The 12,717-nt window shown below is 56.3% G+C and overlaps 3 protein-coding genes across 6 annotated transcripts in view; all 3 read left to right on the plus strand.

Annotated features, from left to right (window-relative positions):
* The first annotated feature begins 25 nt into the window (after window positions 1–25).
* SPDYC (speedy/RINGO cell cycle regulator family member C) lies at window positions 26–2,072 on the plus strand. Its single transcript, XM_010570675.1, has 5 exons — window positions 26–185; window positions 328–386; window positions 497–582; window positions 865–1,036; window positions 1,821–2,072. The coding sequence occupies exons 1-5, from the start codon at window positions 26–28 to the stop codon at window positions 2,070–2,072; spliced, it is 729 nt and encodes a 242-aa protein (XP_010568977.1).
* A 2,476-nt stretch (window positions 2,073–4,548) lies between these two features.
* CAPN1 (calpain 1, (mu/I) large subunit) lies at window positions 4,549–11,968 on the plus strand. 3 transcript variants are annotated; one of them, XM_010570665.1, is made up of 22 exons: window positions 4,549–4,623; window positions 6,095–6,362; window positions 6,569–6,638; window positions 6,913–7,031; window positions 7,353–7,486; window positions 7,567–7,735; window positions 7,849–7,932; window positions 8,005–8,090; window positions 8,170–8,244; window positions 8,347–8,507; window positions 8,592–8,770; window positions 8,849–8,860; window positions 8,981–9,192; window positions 9,267–9,306; window positions 9,381–9,446; window positions 9,554–9,611; window positions 9,725–9,789; window positions 9,903–10,158; window positions 10,300–10,416; window positions 11,222–11,280; window positions 11,351–11,423; window positions 11,864–11,968. In XM_010570665.1, the coding sequence occupies exons 2-21, from the start codon at window positions 6,096–6,098 to the stop codon at window positions 11,375–11,377; spliced, it is 2,256 nt and encodes a 751-aa protein (XP_010568967.1). In that variant the 5' UTR covers window positions 4,549–4,623; window position 6,095; the 3' UTR covers window positions 11,378–11,423; window positions 11,864–11,968. The 3 variants fall into 3 exon arrangements, with proteins under 3 accessions (XP_010568967.1, XP_010568968.1, XP_010568966.1); XM_010570666.1 differs by lacking the exon at window positions 11,864–11,968 and having other exon boundaries at window positions 9,903–9,971; window positions 10,080–10,158; window positions 11,351–11,471; XM_010570664.1 differs by lacking the exon at window positions 11,864–11,968 and having other exon boundaries at window positions 11,351–11,471.
* Window positions 11,969–12,405: 437 nt separating this feature from the next.
* Window positions 12,406–12,717, plus strand: part of POLA2 (polymerase (DNA directed), alpha 2, accessory subunit) — an 8,199-nt gene continuing 7,887 nt past the window's right edge. For both annotated transcript variants that reach the window (XM_010570667.1, XM_010570668.1), the window contains exon 1: window positions 12,406–12,662. In XM_010570667.1, the coding sequence (XP_010568969.1) occupies window positions 12,563–12,662 (100 nt within the window). In that variant the 5' untranslated portion in view covers window positions 12,406–12,562. The remainder of the gene's footprint in view (window positions 12,663–12,717) is intronic.

The following is a 12,717-nucleotide window of genomic DNA, read 5'->3' on the forward strand; positions in this document are numbered from 1 at the left end:
CCCAGGCCACCCCCCCCCCCCCTCTATGAAGCCCCCCCCTTCACCAGCCCCCCCTGGTGGTGAGAGACACCCCCCCAGCAGCACCCAAATTTGGGGGGCTGGCGGGCAGCCCCCCAACCCCACCAGCATCTCCCGGAGCCTCCCGCTGCACCGCCAGGAGCGAGAAGCCTTCTTCAGCCTGTTGGGTAAGGAAATAGCCACAAAACCACTGAAACCCTGTAAAAACAGGGGGAAAAACCCAAATCCCCTGCGTTACTAAAAAAACCCAAACTGGGTGGTTTTCCCCAAAAATTATTTTTACATAGTAATTTTGGTTTTCTCTTCAAGAAGACAATGTGGTGAAGGAGTTCCTGTCGATGGATGTCTGCTGCAGGATTTCTGATAAAGTTAGTCCTTCAAAAAACACCATTTTATTATTTTTTAAGAAAACCTTACCTTTTTGGCCTGAATTTATTTTTTTTTGTGCTGAAAATCACTTTTTTTCCTCATTTCCCAGTACCTGCTGGCGATGGTGCTGACGTACTTCAAGCGTGCTGGCTTGCCCACCAGCGAGTACACCCGCCTCAACCTCTTCACTGCCCTGTACGTACCGTACCCTGAGGTGACCTCGTTAACGAAGTAGGGGCTCTAATGAAGCCCCTGCTGCTCGTTAACAAAGTGGGGGGGGGGGGGCTGTCTAATGATGCTTCTCTGGAGCACTTGCTAATGTAGTGGGACTCTAACGATGCCATTAAATCTCCCCAAAAAGGGAGTTAAACCCCAAACCGTCACAGAGATTCCCAAGCTGCCTCATCCCCTTCCTGTTATCCCTCCCTGCTGAATTGCCCCAAATCCCCCTCGCTTTCTCCCCCCTCCACCCCGCAGGTACCTGGCGAACGACATGGAGGAGGACGAGGAGGAGCACAAGTACCAGATCTTCCCCTGGGCACTGGGCCGCCGCTGGCGTCAGCTCTTCCCTCGCTTCCTCCGCCGCCGCGACCGTCTCTGGGCCCGCATGAGCTACCGGGCGGCCGTCAGCCGGCACTGCTGCGAGGAGGTCGGTGCCGCATCTGCCAAAACGCACCCAAGATCCCTCTATCTTGCCCCCAAAAATCCAGGGAGACCCTCCCTCAAAAGAAAAATAATCCTTAAAGATCCCCTAAAAGTGGCAAGAATCAAAAACAAAATAATTGAATTTTTATGGCAGGTTTCCTGCCTGATGCCACTTTCCTTGCTGAAAAATGTTAGGGTTTCCTGAAAATTGGGGGTTTTTTTTTAAGGTTAATTAGTGAGGTTTTGGGTTCAGGCCAGTCGCACCCCCTGGCAGGAGGGTGGTGGGGGCAGTCGTCGTCCCCCCATCGTGCCGGCTGCTGCTGGGTACTCACACCCGTATTTAACACCAACTCAGTCGTGGAACCAAGATACTTTTAAGCCCCCAAATGCAGCATTTTAACCCCAGAATGCAGGGCTTTAAGCCCCCAAAATGCAGCAGGCTTTAAAGGCCCTCCAAAAATGCTGGGGGTGGGGTGTGTTTTAAGCCCTCCCCCAAAATACCAGGGTGTTTTTAGCCCCCGAAAACATGGGGATTTTTAAAAGCCCCCCCCAAAATCCCAGGGGGGGGTTGGGACTTTGAAGGTGTCCCCCCCCAAAAACCCCAAGGGGTGGAGGATGGTGTTATTTAGCCCCCCCAAAATACTGGGGGGGGAGTTGTTTTTTAGTCCCCTGCCAAAATGCTGCAGGGGAGGGACTTAAGCCCCCCCAAAATGCAGCGGTGGGGGTTTTTAAGCCCCCAAACCGCAGGGTTTCCCCCCAAAACCATCGCGTTTTTGACGTCCCGGCAGGTGATGGCGGCGGAACCCTCGCACTGGGCCTGGCTGCGGGAGCGGCCCCCCCCCCACAGCGGGGCCACCCGGCCCTACAGCGGGGCCCCCCCCCGCCCCCCCACCTGCCTGCGCTGTGCCTGCCCCCCTGCCTGCGCCCAGGAGGAGGAGGAGGAAGAAGATGGAGCCGCCCAGGCCAGGGACGGCTTCATCCTGCGGCCCCGCCGCTGCCGGAGTATGGCCCTGCTCCCCGACTGCCCCAAAACGCGCTGAATCGCCCCCAAAACACAGGCTGAGATGGCCTCAATTTGGGGCCAGAATGTCCTTTTTTGGGGGTTTTTTTGGTTTGGTTTTTCCCCCCTCACAGCGAAGCCAATGTTGGAGTTTTTTTAACTCCCAGCTCACCTTTGCTCGCAGTGGAGCCGAACCCCCTGTTTTTGCAGCGCAAACGAGTGTTTTTTGGGTTGTTTTGTCCTGTTTTCCCCATTTATAACCCTCACGAGTACCAATTGCTCAAAATCGTTTGTTTTCTACCTGTGGCCCAAGCCTTTTCCCATTTTTTAGCCCTGAAACCTCAGCTATTTCCCTCCACGGTGAGGCTGAAGGTTGTGCAGGGTAGGGGTGACACCAACCTGCCTCCCTCTTTTCATGCAAAAAGAAAGGAAAACAGGCAACACCAAGTACTTCAAAAAAGAAAAATCACTAGTTTTGTGTGTGGGGAAAAAAAAAAAATTGGGGGGGGGAAGGGGGGGGCTGCCCCCCCTGCACCCACCAACCCGGAGCCGTTCCTCTCTCCCCAGAGCTCGGAGCTGTGGGCGGAGGGACCCAGCGTGCTGGTTCAGGTAGGGATGGCAGCAGCTACATGTGTGTCACACCTATGTCACATGTGTGTCCTGGCTCTCTGCACATCACATGCTGAAGCCTTGCACACACACATGTCCCAGGGTGTTCAAGCCCAGGCACATGTGTGTTCCTTGTGTGTCCTGGCTCTGCACATGTCCCAGCCCTCCACATGTGTGTTCCTTGTATGTCCTGGCCCTGCACATGTCCCAGCCCTCCACATGTGTGTTCCTTGTGTGTCCTGGCTCTGCACATGTCCCAGCCCTCCACATGTGTGTTCCTTGTATGTCCTGGCCCTGCACACGTGTCCCAGCCCTCTGCACATATATGTGCCCTGCATGTCCTCACCCTGCACACGTCCCACACATACCCTGGCCCTCCATACATGTGTGTTCCCACACATCCTGCTCTCCACACATGTTCTGACCCCATGCGCACACGTGTCCTATGCATGTCCCAGCCCTCCACACACCTATATCCCACGTGCATCCTGGTTGCATGCACATGCGTCTCAGACCTCTACACATGTCCCATGTGTGTCCAATTCTCTCCACACATGTCCCTGCCTTCTGCACATGCATGTCCCCACATGTTCCAGCTCTCTGCATATGTGTATCCTAGCTCTTGGTACACGTGTGCCATGTCGGTCCCACATGTGTCCCAGCTCTCTGCACATGCATGTCCCAGCTCTTGGCACATGTGTGTCCCACGTGTGTTCCAGCCCTCTACGTGTCCCCATGTGTCCCCGCTCTCTGCACCCCTGTCCCACGCGTGTCCCAGCTCTCTACACATGTTCCCACCCTCTACACACACGTCCCATGTGTGTCCCAGCCCTCTGCACACACGTGTCACCACGTCCCAGCTCCCTGCATACACATCCCATGTGCGTCCCGGTTGTGCACACACATGTCTCTGCATGTCCCCCCCCTCTACACATGCATGTCCTAAGTGTGTCCAGCCCTATGCACGTGCATGTCTCCATATCCCAGCCTGCTGCACACATATCCCACATGTCTCAGTTGTGCACACGCGTGTCCCATGCGTGTCCAGCCCCTCCGCACACGCATGTGGCCTGCGGCACTGCCCAGCCCACAGCGGCATTCCCCCCTTTGCAGCCGCCAGCGGCCGTTGCAATGCGGCTAAAAACCTGCAGCCGCAGGAAGACGACGGATCCAAAAACCTCAGAAACGGCCCCGGAAACACCTCAGGGTCCCCCTGCCACCCCCAAAATCGCTCAATTTTACCCCGTTTCCCCTCCCGTCACCCTCCGAGGGAGGAGCGGCACAGGGAGGAGTCTCGGCGGAGGCGGGCGGGGGGTTCAACCCGGCCTCGCCTTCCTGCTGAAGGAAGACTTGAGATATTTAAATATTTTGCAGTTTTCCTTATTCTACCCAAAAGCGGCGAGTTTGGGAGCGCTCCCCTCCCACAGCGAGGTACGTCCCCGTGTCCCCCCACCCCACCCCGGGGAGGTGACAGCCACCCTCCGCACCCGGGTGACAGGGCGGGAGGCGATTCCCTTCTCCTCAACTTTTGTGGCCGCTGGCGCTTACACAACTCCCCGCGCTGGTGGATTGGGGGGGGGAAACGGGGAAAATGGGTAAAACCCATTATTTTGGCCCATTTTTATTCTGTTTTCAGAGGCGGGAAGGAGCTGGGAGCTGGGAGGGGGACTCCCCCACCCCACAACCAAACCTTGTTTTAACCAGAAGTGAGGTTTTTGGGGGTTAAATCTGCCTTGGGGCGGGAATGGAGGATTTTGGGGTTGTTTTTTAATGTTTTTGCTCAAAATTGAATGGTTTTTGCTGTTTTTTCTCTTTTTCCGTGGTGTTTTCTTCCCAGCGTGACGGGAAGGGAAGCGATCGCTGGGGTGCCGTCACTGGGCCGAGCCTTTGCCCCGCGGCACCTGCCGGGGGCACCGGGTACCCGCTGCCCTCCTGGAAACGGGGTGAAAAGAGGCGATTTCTGTCCTGCCTACCCAAAAAGCGTATGTGGGGAGGGGCTTGTCACCGAGGGGTGGGGGGCAGCAAATGGCTCCTGCTTTTTCTTGGGGGGTGAGGGAGGGTGCAGGGAAAGCAGAGGGGGGGGGCTGGGGGGGAACCTCGTTAACGGGGCAACTCGTTAGCGAGAACCTCGTTAACGGGGTGGGGGAAGAGGGTCCCTAAGGCGGCGAAGCGCCCCATCAGCTAGGCCTCAGTTGTGCCCCAAAAACCTGCGTGGGGGGGGGCAGGGGGGTTTAGAGGCCCCCCCCCATCCCACAAGCCTCATTTTGGGGACAATTTGTGCTTTTTGGGGGCAGAATCCCTGGGTTTAGGGTGTCCCTGAACCGGCCCCCCCCCAGGGCCGCACTGGGCTTTGGGGTGACAGAAACCCCCGCGTTCGGCCACATTCTCAGGGGGGTCACGCTGCCAATGTCCGTGTCACCTTTCTGTCACTCCCTTAGTGGCTCTAATTAGTGCTTAATTAAGCTCCCCGATGCTTAATTAAGCTCCCCAACGCTTAATTAAACTCCCCTATGCTTAATTAAGGCCTTTAGGGGTTTAACCCGGGGCCTGGCAGCATTGCTCGGGGCTGCGCTGGCGGGGAGCGGCCCTGACACGCTGCAACTTGCAGGACCTGTTTTTGGGGCCGTTTCCCCTCGATTCGTCAGCGTTTGGGGCTGCTGGGTGCCGTAATCGTTGGCGTTTTTTTAATTACTAACAGGCCATTTCGAGGTTAAACCCAACTATTTTGGGCCCGCTCGGGTTACAGGCAGGGAGCAGCTGCTGCGGGGGGGGGGGGGGGTGAGGGTGGGAGGGCTTCCCCGCCCTCTTAATTCCCACTTCTTACCCCAAAACAGCGGCAGGCTCCGTTCACCTAAATGGCTCCAATTGTCCCCAACCCCATGCGGCCCAGGCAGGACCCCAAATTTGGGGGAGTTATGGGAGTTTTTAGCATTTTCCCCCCCAAAATAAGATCTCCACGGGATCATAATCGGCGCTTGGGTTTAATAAAACCCCCCTCGGGGGGGGGGGGCGGGTTTGGGGCAGAATCCCCCTTTTTCTTTCAAACTGCTGGCAGCAGGGATCCTAAAGCAGACCCCAAAATCCCCCAAATCCCCCCCAAAATCCCCAAAACGCCCAGCAGGGTCGGGGTACGCAGCTCTACAAAGCCCCATTTCCCCCCCTTTCCGTTTAAGGCCAACCCCCCGGCAAATGAAGCTGCACTAATTATTCGTCGTTAGATCCCCCGCTAACGAGAGACACCTTTAAACGCACTCGTTATTCTCCTCCTGAATTAATTAAGGGGGGGCACAGGGTGCTCCCCGACTTCATCCTGGCGCGAGGGAGAGCGTAGCCACCATGGCACACGGTAGCGGTGCCAACCCCAGCGGCGCTGAAAAGGAAAAGGAGGCGAACCCCCCAACTTTTAATGCTCATTTTTCCCGATTTTACTCATTTCCCGTGTTTTCTCCCCAGGATGGCAGAGGAGCCGATCGTGCCGGTGTACTGCACCGGCGTTTCGGCGCAGGTGCAACGGCAACGGGCGAAGGCGTTGGGGTTGGGTCGGCACGAGAACGCGGTGCGGTACCTGGGGCAGGACTACGGACGGTTGGTGGAGGAATGCCGGCGTTCCGGCACCCTTTTCCGCGACGAAACCTTCCCGCCGGCTCCCACTTCCCTCGGCTTCCGCGAGCTCGGCCCCGGCAGCGCCAAAACCTACGGTGTCCAGTGGAAGAGGCCGACGGTGAGCCGGGGTGTTAACGACGGGGCGCTAATTAACAGCGTTTGGAGGGGAACAGCTGGCTTGCCGTCTGGGTTTTAATTCCCTCAGCGTAATCGATGGTCGTTAGCGTGGCAAACTCCTCCTGGCGCGGTGGCATTGAGAAAAAAAAACGTAAATATCCAGATTTTGGTGATTTTGGTGACCAAACTGGGGGCGTTTCCCTGCAGGAGCTGTGTCCACGCCCGCAGTTCATCGTGGACGGAGCCACGCGCACCGATATCTGCCAGGGAGCGCTGGGTAGGGAGCACTGATGCTTTGCTTTTCCTCATTTTCTATTTTTTTGCCTCAAATCAGAGATTTTGGGGGATGGTTTCGCCAAATCGAGCCTTGTTTGCGTACCGTAGCCATTACCGCTGGTGGCGGGTTCGAACCTCTCCCCGGCAGGTTGTGAGAGAGCCTGCCCTGGCTTCCCCCTGAACAGCCATGGAGCATAAAAAAAGATAGGCAGGTGTTGAGTGACCCAAAAATTGCCTTTTTTACCCCAAAACTGAGCCGAAACTGGTGCCTGCAGGTGACTGCTGGCTGCTGGCAGCCATTGCCTCCCTCACGCTCAACGACACCATCCTTCACCGCGTGGTGCCGCACGGGCAGAGCTTCCAGCACGGCTACGCCGGCATCTTCCATTTCCAGGTGAGATGCTTAAACCACGCCCACTACCACCATTTTGGGGCTCCCTTCCACCATTTTAGGGCTCCCTTCCACCATTTTAGGGCTCCCCTCCATCATTTTGGGGGCAAATCAGGCGCTTTCCACCACAAAATGGCTGCCGGGTTCATCTCATGCTGGTCTGCAGCCGCCACCGTTTCCCTGATGAACCATCCCCGCAGGGATGCATGCTGTGGGACCCAAAAATGGGTGTTTTCTCCCCAAAACACCTCTCCCTGGATAAAAAGGGGGAGATTATCTTTGGCCTCGCCGCCTCCTCCTCTTCCTCTTCCCTGCTCCCTTCAGATCTGGCAGTTCGGCGAGTGGCTGGACGTGGTGGTGGACGACTACCTGCCCACCAAAGACGGCAAGCTGCTCTTCGTGCACTCCGCCGAAGGCACCGAGTTCTGGAGCGCCTTACTGGAAAAAGCCTATGCCAAGTACGCCCTCACCCCTTTCCCCTTCTTCGTTTCGGGGTGAAATACCCCAAAACCGGTCAAATCTTCCTCCTGCCGCCCAGGGTGAACGGCTGCTACGAGGCGCTGTCGGGCGGCAGCACCTCGGAGGGTTTCGAGGACTTCACTGGCGGCGTGACCGAGTGGTACGACCTGCGCAAGCCTCCCGGGGATCTCTACCAGATCATCCTCAAGGCGCTGGACCGCGGCTCCCTGCTCGGCTGCTCCATTGACGTGAGGGGTCTTTTTTGGGTTAAAAAATAACATTTTGGGGGTCTTTTACCCACCATTAGAATAAGCGCGGTGTCGCAGGCCGTTAACGTGGGCGCCGTCTTGTTTCTTCACAGATAACAAGTGCCTTCGACATGGAGGCGGTGACGTTCAAGAAGCTGGTGAAGGGACATGCGTACTCAGTGACGGGGGCCAAGCAGGTGAGAGGCGACGCTGTTTTGGGGAGAAAACGACGCTTTTTGGGTCGTGGGCTCTGACAGTGCTGTTTGCAGATCAACTACCGCGGACAGTCCCTGGGCCTGATCCGTATGCGCAATCCCTGGGGAGAAGTGGAGTGGACAGGACCGTGGAGCGACAAGTGAGGACCACGAGGCTTCGTTAGCGTTAATTAACGAAGCAGCTCAGCCCCAGGGCTGAGATCCGTTTGCCACCCACAGCTCGTCCGAGTGGAACGCGGTGGAGCCATCACTGAGGCAGCAGCTGATGGTGAAGATGGAGGATGGTGAATTTTGGTAAGCGAAGAGGGACTAAAAAACCCTTTTCCCAGCCATTTTGTGCCAGGAAAAGAGGAAAAATTTCCACTCCCGACCTTCGGCGCTTTCCTCTTCCTCCAGGATGTCCTTCCGGGATTTCCTGCGGGAATTCACCCGCCTGGAGATCTGTAACCTCACCCCGGACGCTCTCCAATCCCGCAAATTCCGCAAGTGGAACACGCGGCTCTACGACGGGACGTGGCGGCGCGGCAGCACGGCCGGCGGTTGCAGGAACTACCCCGGTAGGCGCTGCCGGTGAGGAGTTTCACCTCAAAAATGTTGGTTTTGGCATCGATTTAGCCTGGTTTTGCTCTTTTTTTTTCCAGCCACTTTCTGGATAAACCCACAGTTTAAGATCCAGCTGGAGGAGGTGGATGACGACAGGGATGAGGACGGCGGGCGTGAGCCCGGCTGCAGCTTCCTGCTGGCGCTGATGCAGAAGCACCGGCGCCGCGAGCGCCGCTACGGCAAGGACATGGAGACCATCGGATTCGCCGTCTACGAGGTAACGGCGTCGCCTGGCGTCGCCCGGCGTCACCCCTTGTCGCTGCGCTCCCTCACCTCTCCTCTCCTCTCCTTACAGGTTCCTCCCGAGGTGGGTACAACTCGCCGGCGGCGATAATATCACCGTTACCGTGCCGTAACGGTGAACCAGGAAAGACGGTGGGTGTTTTTGGGGTTATTGTGGGTGGTTTTTTTTACCCCGTTCCGGTAGTATGTGGGGAAATCGGGCGTCCACCTGAAGCGGGATTTCTTCCTGGCCAACGCCTCGCGCGCCCGCTCGGAGCAATTCATCAACCTGCGGGAGGTGAGCACCCGGTTCCGGCTGCCACCGGGGGAGTACATCGTGGTGCCCTCCACCTTCGAACCCAACAAGGAAGGAGATTTCGTTCTCCGCGTCTTCTCCGAGAAGAAAGCCGGCACCGAGTAAGAGACACCTCGTTAGCGCTAATGATCCCCGGCGACTCTTGAGGCCAAACTCTCCTTTATTATCTCCGCAGGGAAATGGATGACAAGATCCAGGCAACACTGCCGGATGAGGTGAGGGGGGTGGACAACCCCCTGGGGTGCTGCGGCGTCACCTTTTTACCAAAACAGCTGTTTTTTCCTCTCAGAAAGTGCTCTCCGAAAGCCAAATCGATGACAACTTCAAGCAGCTCTTCAAGCAGCTGGCGGGGGCGGTAAGGAGGGTGCCGGGACTGGCGGTGGCGGTGACGGCGGTGGTGACGGTGACACCGGCGGTTGGTGGCACGGGACTGCCGGAGAACACCCTGTCTTCTCCCCACAGGACATGGAGATCAGCGTCACGGAGCTTCAGACCATCCTCAACCGGATCATCAGCAAACGTGAGCCGCCGGGTGGGATTTTGGGGGTTCACCACAAAAAAGAAAACCAACATACGATCTTCTTTAATTATCTTTTCACTCGTTAACGCAAATAACAACCGGATTCTTTGCAGATAAAGATCTCCGGACCAAAGGCTTCAGCACCGAGTCTTGCCGTAGCATGGTCAACCTCATGGATGTATCCTCCTCCACCACCACGGCAATGGGGGGAGCGTTTTTTGGGGAGGGGGGACACCCCCAGCTCCCCCCCCCGAACTGCCCCGCTTTCCTTAACCCCCTTCCACCCCGTAGAAAGACGGCAACGGGAAGCTGGGACTGGTGGAGTTCAACGTGTTGTGGAACAGAATCCGCAACTACCTGGTGGGTCGGGGTGGCAGGAGTAGCATGTTTTGGGGTGAGGTGGGGAGGTTTTGGGGGTCTCTATCCTCATGGGTGACCCCCTTTTTTGGGGGGGTGTTTGGCTTGCAGGCCATCTTCCGCAAGTTCGACCTGGACAAGTCCGGCAGCATGAGCGCCTACGAGATGCGGATGGCACTGGAAGCAGCAGGTAGCGCCCCGCCCCGGTGATTGACCCCGGGGTTCGTTAACACCGCCCAGGTTTTAACGAATTTCCCTGGCCTTCTGCCTGCCTCTTGGTGCTTTTAAGGTGGGTTGCTTGTTTGGTTTTTTGGTTTTTTCCCCTAAAAAGGCTATAAATTGAACAAAAAGCTGCACGAGCTGATCATCACCCGCTACGCGGAGCCCGACCTGGCCATCGACTTCGACAACTTCGTCTGCTGCCTCGTGCGCCTGGAGACCATGTTCCGTGAGTCACTTTTTACCCCTAAACCCCCCGGTTTTGTCCCTGGTTTTGTCCAATCCTGCCACATTTCCCACAAAATTTAACAGCAAAAATAGGAAAAAATTGATTTAAAATATTTTTTTCCCTACTTTTCACATTCAGTTCTGTGGAAAAGTTGGAAAAACCCCACAGAAGTTGAGGGGGAAGCTGGAAAAAAATGCAACAAAAAAAGCAGGATTTAAGTTGGAAAAAAACCCAGATTTTTTCTGTTAAATCCTGTTTTGCAACTTTTCCCATTAAACTCTGCTGGGGTTTTGTACTTTTTAACAGAAAAACTGTGGGCTTTCCAACTTTTCCCCTTAAAACCTGCTGGGGTTTCCAACTTTTCCCCTTAAATCCTGCTTTTTTTCTTTTTTTTTTTTTTGCATTTTTTCCTGCTAAGTGCTGCAGAGTTTTCCAGTTTTTCTCTTTAACTCCTGTGGGGTTTTTCCAACTTTTCCCAGAATTTAACTTTTCCACAGAATTGAACAGGAAAAGTTGGAGAAAAACCTATAGGCTTTAACAGGAAAAGTGGTGGTGGTGGTGGGTTTCTGACTTTCCTCCTTAAATTCTAGGAGGTTTTTTTACTTTTCCCCTTAAATCCTGTTTTTCCCAACTTTTTCCCTTAAATCCTGCTCTGTTTTTCTAATTTTTCCCTTTAAATCCTGCTGGTTTTTTCCAACTTTCCCCCTTAAATCCTGCCCTGTTTTTTTCCAACATTTCCCCTTAACTCCCGCCCCATTTTTCCCCCTTTTCCCCCTAAAAAAACCCACTGTTTCCCTTGCCGCAGGGTTTTTCCAAGCAATGGACGTGGACCAGGACGGCGTCGTCACCTTTGACTTGCTGCAGGTACCCATGGGTGCTGCGTGGGGCTGACGCCGCCCCGACACCCCCCGACACCCTCCTCCTCCTCCCACAGTGGCTACAGCTCACCATGTTCGCCTGACCAGACCTCCCAACCCTCCGAGTGCCTTCGTGGGAGAACCGTGCCGGTTTTTCCCTTTTTTTTTGGCTTTTTTTCAGCATAAAGGGGGAGCGGGAGGGGGTGAAGGTGTTGCAGCCACCCCCAACCGGGACATGGGGCTCCCCTCATGCTTTGCCAAAGAAACGCCCCTCTCCTCGCCTCTCGCACGTGGCTCTTTTGGGGGGAATTCTTACGTTTTTTGTGCCTTTTCCTACTGAAGGAGCCTGGGGCGGGGGGGTGACGCCGGGTCTCAGCCGATTTCCGCCCCCCCCCACGACGCGGCTGCCATCGCCTCTTGCTTCCGCGCTCTTTCCCAGCGCCTCAGTCAGGGATCTTCTGCCTACCGGGTGCCATAATAGTGGTTTTTTTATTGTGTAAATTAAAAATAAAGACAAAAAAAACCAAAAACCCAAGAAACATTATTAATATCAAAGCTCTTTTCCTGCTGGTCCTTTCTCCCCCCTCCAGCTTTGCCTCAGGGCGAATCCCACCAGCCCCCCTCGACCCACCAGGTGCTGAGGAGCGCTGCCACTTGACGCAATGCCTTTATCTCTCAGGTGCAAAAAAACCATAGCTAATGTATGTTTAGGGCTTATATATAGGGTTTTATATATATATATATATATATATATATTTTGGGGTGAGGAGGTGTGAGGGGTCCTGCAGGGGTCCTGGGGCCAGAGCTGCCTTGGCTGGGGTGAGTCCTGTCAGGGACCCGAGTGGATCCTGTCGGGGATTGAGGTGGATCCTGTGAGGGATCAGGGTGAGTCCTGTCAGAGACCTGAGTGGATCCTGTGAGGGATCGGGGTGAGTCGCCGACCGGGGCGGTCTGCCTGGAGCGGGGACGACCCCTCCTCCGGGTTGGGGTCTGGGTCGGTCCCCGTGAGGCGCCGCTTCCCCCCTCAGCGCTGTGAGGAAACCCCGGGAGGGCGGGAAAATTCCCGCCTTTTCCCTCCACCGCGGCACGGGGTGGGGCGGTGGAGGGGGGTGCCGGCCACGCCCCCTCCCCGCCCATCCCTTTCCCGTTGGCTTATTGACCCTCGACATCTGCATAGCGCCGCCTCTTTCCCCGCGCTCTTTCCTTATAAGGCGCGGTCCCACCCACTTCCCTCCCCGCTGCCGTTAAGCGCGGCGGTGTCGCGCTCGGGCGGGCTTTTCGCCGCCGAGATGGCGGAGCCGGCGCCGGAGCCGGTGTCGGCCGAGGCGGTGCTGCGGGAGCTGGGGCTCTTCGAGCTGCGCTGCCAGGGGGAGGACGTGCCCGCCAGGCGTGAGGGAACCGGCGAATTGGGGGGGGCACGGCCTGGGGGTGCTAGTGGGTGTTG

Source organism: Haliaeetus leucocephalus, unplaced genomic scaffold, assembly GCF_000737465.1.
Source record: "Haliaeetus leucocephalus isolate CR32 unplaced genomic scaffold, Haliaeetus_leucocephalus-4.0 Scaffold300, whole genome shotgun sequence".
Lineage (NCBI taxonomy): Eukaryota > Metazoa > Chordata > Aves > Accipitriformes > Accipitridae > Haliaeetus > Haliaeetus leucocephalus.